Source organism: Saccopteryx bilineata, chromosome 10, assembly GCF_036850765.1.
Source record: "Saccopteryx bilineata isolate mSacBil1 chromosome 10, mSacBil1_pri_phased_curated, whole genome shotgun sequence".
Lineage (NCBI taxonomy): Eukaryota > Metazoa > Chordata > Mammalia > Chiroptera > Emballonuridae > Saccopteryx > Saccopteryx bilineata.
In genome coordinates, this window is record NC_089499.1 from 32176770 (window position 1) to 32188908 (window position 12139).

Consider the following 12139-nt stretch of genomic DNA (forward strand, 5'->3'; position numbering starts at 1 on the left):
CCCTGCCTATTTCTGGGCCTCTGTTCCCACCAGAGCCCCTGACTGCCCTGCTGGCCTGTAGCCTATGACCCGAAAGGCCTCGGGGCCTGCTGCTGACCATGAGCCCCCCATCACACTGGGGCAGACACGGGGCAACTTGGCCAAACGCTTTGGCTTCCGCAGCAGACTGTCAAAGGAGGCATCACATTTGATTTTTTTCGATTTCCTCTTTTCTTGGCCCCTATTTGCTGGGTACAGCCTCCAGAGGCCTCGCCTCCATTAGTTCCTGAGACCCAGGAAGGCCTCCATGCTTCCTGCAGACGTCCTAGTCTTCCTATCCTGCATCTGCCCTTGAGCTGCCTTTCAGGGTCTGGGAGCTGTACCCCTGTGGGCCCTGCTGACACGCCAGGAGCTGGGAAGTGTGTCCCCCATGGGCCCTGCTGACACGCCAGGAGCTGGGAAGTGTGTCCCCCTTGAGCTCAATGGGGCAGAGCCCACCACCCTGCCAAACTGCCTAGCTCTGGGCACCGGGTGCTCCCGGCCGCCTGCAGGCCCTCGGCGCTCCCTCTTAAAAACCAGAGCAGTGGTCAAAACAAAAGTAACCTTTTTCAATTCCCCTAAAAGACCTACAGAGCTGTTTCTTGTTAATTTTCTGCAGTTGGTTGTCATTAATGTCTTGTTGAGTGGATTTTGTGGGGGGTTTTTATTGAGAGAGAACAAATTGTTACAGGCTTTTAAGGAAACCAAAAACATTCACTCTCTAATTATATCTATTATTCCATTCCCATTCATCTTGCTTTCTTGTTTTGGAGGAGGCCTTTTTATTAGTCAGAAACTACAGTCACGTTTTGTGAATAAATAAAAGCTGCTGGGTTTTTTGTGTGGGGTTTTTTTGGTGACAGAGGGACAGATAGGGACAGACAGACAGGAAGCAAGAGAGATGAGAAGCATCAGTTCTTAGTTGCAGCACCTTAGTTGTTCATTGATTGCTTTCTCATATGGGCCTGGGGGGCTACAGCAGACTGAGTGACCCCGCACTCAAGCTGGCGACCTCGGGGTTTCGAACCTGGGTCCTCTGCATCCCAGTCCGATGCTCTATCCACTGCACCACCGCCTGGTCAGGCAAAAGCTGCTGTTTTTCCTGCTGCAGTGCGTAAGAGGACTTGCAGCACGGCCGGTCGGCTCCCTCTTATTGAAGATTCCAATAACGGGTTCAAGCCGGACTCATGTCGACGTTTTCGGTCCTTGCCTTCCCTCTTACTGAAAATGCGTTTTGGAAGTATTTGGAACAGCGGTATTTTGAAAGACAAGTTCCAGGAGTATTTTTCCATGTTTGTTCATTCATTTAGTTAGTCAGTAAATACTCATTGTGTACTTGAAATGCACCAGGCATTATTCTAAAGGCTGGGAGCTTAGGTCCTCCTGGGGGAGATGGATGACAAATAAACCAGAAAACACACATGATAACGTCAGATGGTGACAAGTGCTTGTTATCAATATAGTAAGGCAATTCTTTCAGTAGGCAGTAGAGGGTGACATGGGCTACTTTAGTTTGGGTGGGCAGGAGGCTGCTCTGAGGAGGCAGCGTTGGAGCAAAGAATCGGCCGTGAGGAGGAGCGGTCTGCATGGATTTGGGGACAGGGCCTCCGGGCCCCAGGGAACAGCCTTGCAGCCTTGCCCCTCCCACAGGCGGGCAGGAAGCAAGCGAGGAGTGATAAATAGCTCCGGTGGCTATTGGGGGCATGCATGGAATTGAGAAGGCCCAGTGAGAGAATGGGACAACTTCCTGGGTGAATGGCTAAGAATGTGGCATGTCAGACCTTATAAACGGCATTTTGTAAGGCCACAAGAAATAAGAAAGTTGTTAATAGAGGGTGCGACTATTTACTGAAGTGATTCTCAAACTGGTGCACGTATCAGTATGTTTTTAAAGTGTGTTTTAATTGGCCCTCACACACACATTCTCCTGCAGAGCCTTGGGGGAGGGCTCTCTCCTCCCCGAGCCCCCCCTGAGAATCCCTGCCTCGGGCAGCCATGGTCACCAGTGGGGCTGTGTGCGTCCACGGCAGGTGCGGGGGGGGGGGGGGGACCCCTGCATGTTGAACCTGTCGGGGCAGCCTGGGGTGATGCTGAGCCCCCTGGTCAGGTCAGGTCTGGACAAAAGGACTTCTCAGGTCAGGGCCGAGCCTCCTGGAGGAGGTAGAGAATCAGCTCCGTGAAGACCTGGGGCGTGTCACACTGACTGCATAGGCACTGTTGCCGGAAGGCAAACTGTGGTGCCATGAGTTTGTCCTTTTATTTTTGCCATTATGGTGAACTGACATGCTTTACTGCTGAGTGTCTTGATTCATTTCAGTCAGCTGGGAGGAGCTGGTCTTTAGAGTGAGATGAGTTCACATCCCTGAGCCAGGAGGCAGCGTAGACGGCCCAGGCCGGAAGCCTTCCTCCTGGGGCTGGCTCTGTGCCCCATTGCTCCACAGGGCTGGTCAGCAAGTGTCGGCCTCTCTGTGGGCATGGGGACACATCTGTCATTGCAAGAACGCATCTGTGGAATGCTGGCGAAGGCTGTGCCCCCAGGCTCAGTGCTCCCCGCGCTGTGCCCAGCCCCTGCCCATCGGCAGTCTGTCCTCGGTGGGAACAGCTACTGCGAAATTCGGCAGAAAATTCCCAAGCTGCTCTGAAGTTATGGTGTAGTGGCAGATAAGTTATACTCAGAGCATTAGTTATAAAATGGCATTTCTCTATTTTCAGTAAATATTCAAGATGTGATATTACAAGAAAATTTGGAAAAAGAAGATCAAATTCTGGTTTCCCTGGCAGGATTAAAACAGGTATGCCCGCTGATGTGACCTTGTACCCCACGGGCCCCCCCTGGTGCCTGTTGGGGAGAGCACCCCTGGGCATGGTGTACCCTGACATCAGAGCCAGGTCCCCCAGCCCCTCACTCCCCCCGGTCAGAGCCCCCTGACCCTCCACTCCTGTGCCCCTTGCTCCTGCTGGTGATCGTGTCCGAGTGGCCTGCAGCCCACACTGGCTTCCGTCTCCCACCTGCCCCTTCCTCTCACCACACCCGTGCTGCCTGGTCCTCGCCCGGAGCTGGGGGTGCAGTCCAGCCGCAGGTGCAGTCATAGCCATAAACACGGATGTTCCGGGAGCACAAGTCGTTATTACTGCTGGCAACAGGCCTCAGACCCTCAAGCTACATTGGTCTGACCTTTAGGGCCCTTAAAGGGCTACATGGAACATAAGTGTCCGTGGGAACAGTCTGCTGCGCTCCGATGTCTGCTGTGTCAACGGCCCCGCTGGGACGGGGGACGCTCAGGGGGCCGGGTGCGCAGGCCGGGTGCTTCCCGCCTCGGGTCACTGCGGAGGACGCGGCACCTGTGTCTGACCTCTGCCCGCCTGGCTATATTAATAAGTCTGTGGCTTTGAAAGAGTTGGATTTTTCTCTCTTTCTTTCTCACGGTAACACTATATATTGATATCCATACTATAAAAAAAATTGTCAACAAGTCTAGTTTAAATATATTACAGTGTAGCTAGCATTGAAAAACAAAATCATTTATCTTTTTCACTTGTTTCCCTCTTCTTTGAAAACAGATCAAAGACATTCTGAAAGGTTCCCTGCGTTTCAACCAGAGCCAGCTGGAAGCCGAGGAGAATGAGCAGATCACCATCTCGGACGACCACTACTGCTCCAGCGGGCAGGCCGGGGGCCCAGGCCAGCGCGGCCCAGCGCCGGGGGCCACCGTGCAGGTACAGGAGAGCTCGTGACAGGCTCACCCGGATGGGGGCACAAACATAAGTTCTTTAAAGTCACGAATAGAAACCCTACCCCAGTTCCTTTAGGTTTCCATGTGTGAAGTCCAACTGTGAAACGCAGTGTGGCCTGAGCCCACGCTGCTGTGAGTAACTGCGGGCTGTGTACCCCGGCGCTCTAGGACCCTGCCGTTCACAGTGACAACAGCCTCCTAGCCTTGTGCCGCGCGCAAGCCACACACCTTTACGCAGCGACTTGGCCTGAACCTCCTGCCAGTCCGGTCGGGTGGTCGGGTGACGTTAGGAAGCAGAGCTGGCCAGGTGTCCCCGCCGACAACACCGTTCCCCTGTAGCACGGGCCGCACGGCCATGCTCTCCTAGAGCTGCCTGGGTGCGGGTCACTCGGCCAGAGGCCTCGCAGCCTTCACGGGGAGGGCTTCCCGGTATGTCCGGCCTCGGAGGCGAGCGCAGCAAACACAGGGCCGGATGGTAAGTATCTTAGGATTTGCAGGCCACCTCTGTTCTCTGCCATATGTTTGTTTATGTATTTGTTGTGTTGGCTTGTTTGTCAGTGTGTTTGTTTTTAAGTAACCCTTTAGAAATAGGTAAACCCTCCACAGCCTGAGAGCTATGCAAAAGTAGGCCATAGGCCGGGTCCAGCCCACGGGCCATAATGTGCTGCCCCCTGCTATCAGGTATCAGCATTGTGTATAATTTATTCTAACATAAAATCACAGAATTTTAAAATTAGAAAAGATCTAAGCACTTCCTCCTGTGCTTATCACCGCCTGCTAGATTTACCAGTGGGAAGGAGAAGGCCGCGGGGCCACGCCCACCAGGCATTGTGGTCGCAGAGCCTCGCCCGCCCGTGGGTCCCTGCCCTCCAAGCTGCCTGCTGGGTTCTCTGACAGACCCAAGCGTTCCTGATAATGCTCCTTTTAACAATTTACAAAGTTTCAACTTGAAAAATGAATATTAGCAAAATCTCATCTAAGGCACTTTCTAAAAACTGGCATCTAGAATCAGGGGTCCCCAAACTTTTTACACAGGGGGCCAATTCACTGTTCCTCAGACCGTTGGAGGGCCGCCACATACAGTGCTCCTCTCACTGACCACCAATGAAAGAGGTGCCCCTTCTGGAAGTGCGGCGGGGGCCGGATAAATGGCCTCAGGGGGCCGCACGTGGCCCGCAGGCCGTAGTTTGGGGACGCCTGATCTAGATTCTTGTAAATTATTTATTTTTTATGATTTTAAAAAAGTAAAATAGTATTTTAGAGTGGAAGTTGTTTCAGTTTTCAGAGTACTTTTGAAGAAGAGAGAGCCCTGTGTGGTTAATTTCATCCAGCTTTAAAAGAAGTTTTCGTGGAGCATCTGAGTCTGAATTTTTAGCCACATGAATACATTAAAATTGCAAGTTTAACTTGATTAGTTCTTCTAATTCTCCTTCCCTGCACAGATGTTTAGTTTTTCAATAATCATTTACTTATTCAAATATTGTTGAGCCCCAGCCATTTTTAATTGACACTTTTATTGAAAAATTTAGCGTGATTCTTTTAATTGAATGTGTAAAAATACTGCAGAATAAGACCTTTCAGACACACTCATGAATTTGCTAAATTTGAAACTTCATTACCATCGCAGTCGTCACTGCCGGTTTTCACAGTTTACAGCCAGCACAATAGTCATACGAACAAAGTGCCCACTCTGGAGGCAGGAGGTCACAGCTGAGGTCCCACGTAGCCTTACGTGCATACATGTGGGAGGACCAGCCCCCCTCAGACGTCCCTCCTAGCTTCCCCAGAGGTGACAGCCCTGACCAGGTGCGCCTCACAGAGGCTCAGGGATGGGGACGAGAAAGGACAGTCTGCCTACCAAACTGTCCTCGTGCACCTGGGATCCCGTCCACTTCTGCCAGAGCGCATGTGCTGTGATCGCTCCAGTTTGTAAGAATTACACAGCTTCAGGAACCTCAAGGTATTGTTTCAACACTGTAATCTTTAAGGCAAATACTGCTTCTGTCTTCCAATTAAGTATCTTAAAGGTAGACGAATTGTCAGGGGGGCCACTTGAGCCCTTATTTAGCCACTCAGCTCGCACCCCCATATCACGAAGGAGACATGAGGTTCAGAGAGAGGGCGTGTCGGTCAGGGCCAGAGGTCCCTTAGAAGTGTTGCCGGTACCAGTCTGGGCTATGCCCCAAGTCCACAGGTGGCCTTGGCCGTGCCCATCTTGATCCAGAGGACCCAAGGGGAGCTCCCAGCCAAAGCCTCTGTGCATCTCAGTAGACCTCAGTCCCCTGCACCAGTCCCTGCCCCACTGTGGGGACAGCAGGCAGCAGGGTGGAGACGGGTGTGGGCAGCCCAGAAGCTCACGTTAGCCCAGTGTAGCTGCTCTTCCGCCAGGCTGGCCTGGAACACCGCTGCGTCCCAGAGGAGGCAGGAGCCTCTCCGGCCTTCATTAACCGCCTTATCTGACGCTCGTGAATGTTATCTTCAGTTTAAAAACTAAACGCTCGTCATAACTGCTTAGGCAGGAAGGACAATAACTAAAGCAATTCCATCTGCCTGTGTTTTGGCATCTTTGCGAAGACCCGTCCTGGTTTTCATGTTTGTAGAAGCTAACAGTTCCCCACCCCGTCCCTGGGCCCCCAGGTGCATGCCCAGGAGGGGCTCACTGCGACAGGTGAGAGGAGGTACCCTGGGCCCCCAGGTGCGTGCCCAGGAAGGGCTCGCTGAGACAGGTGAGAGGAGGAACCCTGGGCCCCCAGGTGCGTGCCCAGGAGGGGCTCGCTGCGACAGGTGAGAGGAGGAACCCTGGGCCCCCAGGTGCGTGCCCAGGAGGGGCTCGCTGAGACAGGTGAGAGGAGGTACCCTGGGCCCCCAGGTGCGTGCCCAGGAGGGGCTCGCTGAGACAGGTGAGAGGAGGTACCCTGGGCCCCCAGGTACGTGCCCAGGAGGGGCTCGCTGCGACAGGTGAGAGGAGGAACCCTGGGCCCCCAGGTGCGTGCCCAGGAGGGGCTCGCTGAGACAGGTGAGAGGAGGTACCCTGGGCCCCCAGGTGCGTGCCCAGGAGGGGCTCGCTGCGACAGGTGAGAGGAGGTACCCTGGGCCCCCAGGTGCGTGCCCAGGAGGGGCTCGCTGCGACAGGTGAGAGGAGGTACCCTGGGCCCCCAGGTGCGTGCCCAGGAGGGGCTCGCTGCGACAGGTGAGAGGAGGTACCCTGGGCCCCCAGGTGCGTGCCCAGGAGGGGCTCGCTGCGACAGGTGAGAGGAGGTACCCTGGGCCCCCAGGTGCGTGCCCAGGAGGGGCTCGCTGCGACAGGTGAGAGGAGGTACCCTGGGCCCCCAGGTGCGTGCCCAGGAGGGGCTCGCTGCGACAGGTGAGAGGAGGTACCCTGGGCCCCCAGGTGCGTGCCCAGGAGGGGCTCGCTGCGACAGGTGAGAGGAGGAACCCTGGGCCCCCAGGTGCGTGCCCAGGAGGGGCTCGCTGCGACAGGTGAGAGGAGGAACCCTGGGCCCCCAGGTGCGTGCCCAGGAGGGGCTCACTGCGACAGGTGAGAGGAGGAACCCTGGGCCCTCCTGAAGCCGTCCTCTCGGCCCGGAGTCCGGATCTGGGGCTTCCCTGAGGGAGACAGTCCTGTGCAGTCCACATCCGCGTGTGTCATCTCACCATGGTGACTGCACACTAGGACAGGGCGCTGTCCCTGTCCCCTTTGCTCAGAGGGGAGGATGAGAGCCCACGGAGCACAAGGCAATGGCAGAGGGGTGCCACGGGAAGCTGACAGGGCGTCTGTCTGCAGCCTGCTGGCTCCCGAGGGGCCTCTCCACACCATCACCAGGCAGGTTTTCTGTGTCCCCAGGACGAGGACGAGCGTAGGGCGGGCTGGCCGTGTGCCAGGAGCCCCAGCTCGCTCCTCCATCCTGTCCCCACGTTTCCCTCCTCACGGCCTCCTCTGACCCTGTGTGTGCTCTGACTGCTTCACAGGCCTCTTCGGAAACGCCTGGGCACACAGAGGGCGGGAGCTCCGACGACTTCATCCTGGTCTCCAAGGACGACGACGGGGGCGGCGCCAGCGCCAGGGTGCCCCTCCCGGGCCAGGCCCAGCCCCTCCAGCCCCTCCGTGCCCTCCGGAGCCTGTCGGGGAAAGGCGAGGCCCCAGCCCGCTCCCCGCTGCTCTTCTCCGACCCGCTGATGGGCTCGGCCTCCGCCTCCTCCAGCAACCCCAGCTCCAGCCCCGACGACGACAGCAGCAGCAAGGACTCGGGCTTCACCATCGTGAGCCCCCTGGACATCTGATCAGTGGCCGGGCCACCCCACCACGACCTGGGGGGGCCCCTCTGGAACCAGCACCCCTTCCCCAGCGTGCACGCGGCAGGGGCAGCCCGTCAGAACCCTGTAGAGAAAAGCCAGCTGGGCCTCAGCACCAGACTGATGGTCACCACAACGCAGCCAGGGCATTGGGGCCTTACCTACCCCGGCCCACCCTCCCCCTGAGCTAGAGCGGGGTGAGGCGCTCGGTATCACACCGTCAGGAGAGACCAGCCCACAGGTAGAATGACTTTCCTCTGTCTTAGCTCCTCAGCTAAGGTTTGGTGTCTCCATCAAGTATGTCTAGAAGAAGGTAGAAGGATTCGTTTCAAATCTCTCCTCCCTCAGCATCAGGCATAGGAAAATTGATGAACATCTCTCTGGAAACCTGAATCTCAGCCGATTTCATTTCTCCCTTGGGAAGTCATACAGCAAAGCCAAATGCAACAGAAAGGCCTGGCAGGTCCCAGGGCTGGGAAAACCCATTACTGACCTCTTAGAACGTGACAGTGACCTTCATCTAAACTTAGGATTCATTTAGGTGTGATGTGTTGTAGATTTTTTCATTTGTTAAAGAATACATTTCCAAGGCTCAGGCCAGATCACTCTGGCCATCACTGCCCCTCCTTAAACAATTACATTTCACCTTTTAGAGTCTTTCATGCCAGAAAATAAGGTCACCCTCAGCAGACCTTGCCCTGGGTGGCTGGTTCTTTACGCCTCTCTGAGGACGGCAAGGCCTCTGGACAGCGGGAGCTTTCGTGGCAGCGGGTGAATAGCTTCGTATGAAAGAAGCAACACCGGTTACATCCCTGCCACTACTGACCTTGAATTCCTCTATAGACACATGTGATAATGGCAGAACCTCCCACTCTCTCTCCAACAAAATGGCTATGGCCCAGGAGTCAACTATGTACTCCAGAGGGAGTTCTAATTAGCTCTACAACTTGTTCTTAACCTCTAGCAGGGACATCGCCTCCTAACACATCAGCCTGTGAGGTGAATGTTAATGGGTTTGTTGAGATGGGCAGATTAGCTCTGGCTCCTGACTCTTTATACTTTTTTTTTTTTTTTTTTTTGTATTTTTCTGAAGTTACAAATGGGAAGGCAGAGAGACAGACTCCCGCATGCGCCCGACCGGGATCCACCCAGCATGCCCACTAGGGGGCGATGCTCTGCCCATCTAGGGCATTGCTCAGTTGCAACCAGAGCCATTTTTTAGCACCTGAGGCAGAGGCTGTGGAGCCATCCTCTGCGCCCGGGACAACTTTGCTCCAATGGAGCCTTGGCTGCGAGAGGGGAAGAGAGAGAGAGGAAGGAGAGGAGGAAGGGTGGAGAAGCAGATGGGCACTTCTCCTGTGTGCCCTGGCCAGGAATCCAACCCGGGACTCCTGCACGCCAGGCCGACGCTCCACCACTGAGCCAACCGGCCAGGGCCTGGCTCCTGACTCTTTTTTTTTTTTTTTCTTTTTCTTTTTTTTTTTTTCTTTTTTCTGAAGCTGGAAACAGGGAGAGACAGTCAGACAGACTCCCGCATGCGCCCGACCGGGATCCACCCGGTACGCCCACCAGGGGCGACGCTCTGCCCATCCTGGGCGTCGCCATATTGCGACCAGAGCCACTCTAGCGCCTGGGGCAGAGGCCACAGAGCCATCCCCAGCGCCCGGGCCATCTTTGCTCCAATGGAGCCTCGGCTGCGGGAGGGGAAGAGAGAGACAGAGAGGAAAGTGCGGCGGAGGGGTGGAGAAGCAAATGGGCGCTTCTCCTGTGTGCCCTGGCCGGGAATCGAACCCGGGTCCTCCGCACGCTAGGCCGACGCTCTACCGCTGAGCCAACCGGCCTGCTCCTGACTCTTGAGTGGTCCTCTCAGCATCTGTTGGGTGACTCGCTGGGTAGGTGGTTACCAAGTATATGTCCCCTTGATGGTATTTCCTATGCTCCCAAGGTCCTCCACAGTAAGTGGCCTTGCAGCTGTGCAGGAGTTGCCATTACTTTCTCTCAAAGGACGTGGCTTGGGAAGGGGTTGGTGTCTTCAGTCCTAGAAGTGTGGAGCATCCTCACCGGGGCTCCAGGACAGAGACTGGGCAGGGCCCCAGAGCTGGCTGAGCCACAGCCATCTGCACGCTTGCAGCATTTCTTTTGCCCTGAGAGCTGGAGTCACGATGGCAGAGTGTCACTGGCCCTACAACAGCCTCCAGACACGCACCGACAAGCTATAGGCTGGTTCCCTACGTATAGGTCACTGAAACCTCCCAGTCCTGCCAGCGCCCTGGTGGGTCCTCTCTGTGCTTCCATGCCGGTGCCACATGAGAACCAGTGGGGTCACTCAGAGGTATTGCTTCTGTGGCCCCAAGAAGCTGCTCCCTCCTCAGAGGGAAGAAGCCCACCGGGCGAGTGGGCGCCGACATCGCCACCTCAGTCCCCATAGGCTATGGGGTATGAGAATTGAATTATTGTCTCATCTTTTTTAAGTGACCTGTTTTTATTCTTCTTAAGTGAGCATTGTTTGCATTTTTATTAGTTACAGTGCTATTAAAGAATTTATGTTCCTTTGTATTGTTTTATCAGGTACTTATGTTTAATGGCACATTTTTTAAGTCCTGAATATATGAAACCTTTTTGTTTTTCTTTAACAAATGTAATCATTGGAACCCTCTTGAGCTTTTATTATTAGTGGATAAATTTTATATACGTAAAGCTTAGATGGATTCTCATTGTCACTTACTCTTTTTATATATGTCCTTGAGTTTATGCATTCCTCCCTGATAAGTTTGGAAATTTAAGTTGGTATATGTGTATGTTACATATGAGAGTTACTGATTAGAAAGTCATCATGACTTTGCCTTACCTTCTGTGTATGCCAAGGGGTCATAAAACACTTGAAACATTTAATTGTACTGGATTATTCTTCCAAAGATGACCTCCTGCTAAGGTTCACTGCTAACTGCAATCTGGTAAGAAATAATGTCACTGCGGAATGGACGTCACTCACAATAAAGCCGAGAGCTCTTGTGACTTGCCTCCCTGCATGTGACTGAGTTAAACCTTGTGCGTCTTCCTTCGGGGGATTATTTGCCATCAACAAGAACCATTTTACAACTGTCACAGTTGTAAAATTCTGTGACAGTTCTGTTGTCTCCTAATGATAATCTACCAGAGATGACCTAAATTTATTCTTTTTGTTTCTATTTTATCGTTTCTTTAAGAAGCTGCCCCAGGGGCCGTTATATACCAAGAGTGGATGGAGGACCTATTCCCCCACTCTGAAGGGTGCTCCTCTGGCGCCCCACACAGCCGCCCCGCCCCGCCCCACAGACGCACGCCTGCCCCGCCCCGTGCGCCCAGAGCAGCGCCCTGGGGAAGCTGCGGGGCAGGAAGAGGTGGGCGGGATGAACTGCGGGCAGCACCTGGCAAGCCCGGCTTCCTTCTCTCAGGCCAGAACCGCTTCCTCAGTATTCCTTTCAAAAGCTCTTTTTCTATAGTATTAAAAAGAAATAAAAGGCTCCTATGAACAGGCTTGAGACCACTTTGATGTGGAAGCTGTAGTAATAATTTTTCTCACAATGGCACAGTTCATTTGATTTATGGAAGACTCGGCCGTGCCGTTTATACCTACCGCTCTCTTCTCATTCATCTTCGTGCTATAACTCATATTGATTTCAGAAATGACTTACCCTCTTGGCAAAGTGACCATGATTCTAATAAAAGACTAATGTGAAACTGAGAATGTAGCTTGACTTGTTCTGGGCAGAGCATGGGGCACAGCCGCTGGCCTGGCCTCACCCACTGGCACCTGTGCAGAGCACAGCCAAGTCGGACGTCATCCACACTGCCGCGTGGAGCAGTGGGCCCGAGGCCGGCTCGGGGCTCACTCCTCACTCTGCTGCCCCCTGCTTTTCCGATTTAGGCGACTTGCTTAACCTCTGGGGCCACAGTTCCTGTATCTGCAAGTGGTTTGCAGCAGCCACTTCAAGGGTGTGGTGAGGGTCAATAGGACAACACATTTAAAGCACGTGGGCCAGAGCCTGGCACGTGCACGTGGTGCACTGCAGGACAGCATCCTTAACTCTGACAGGGCCGGGGGTCCTGCAGTC

At 54.3% G+C, this 12139-nt stretch overlaps 1 protein-coding gene across 3 annotated transcripts in view; it reads left to right on the plus strand.

Annotated features, from left to right (window-relative positions):
* TBC1D5 (TBC1 domain family member 5) overlaps positions 1 to 9492 on the plus strand; it is a 545405-nt gene extending 535913 nt beyond the window's left edge. For all 3 annotated transcript variants that reach the window (XM_066245714.1, XM_066245713.1, XM_066245715.1), the window contains 3 exons: positions 2731 to 2810; positions 3580 to 3735; positions 7722 to 9492. In XM_066245714.1, coding sequence (XP_066101811.1) covers positions 2731 to 2810; positions 3580 to 3735; positions 7722 to 8033 — 548 coding nt within the window. In that variant the 3' untranslated portion in view covers positions 8034 to 9492. The remainder of the gene's footprint in view (positions 1 to 2730; positions 2811 to 3579; positions 3736 to 7721) is intronic.
* The last annotated feature ends 2647 nt before the right edge of the window (positions 9493 to 12139 follow it).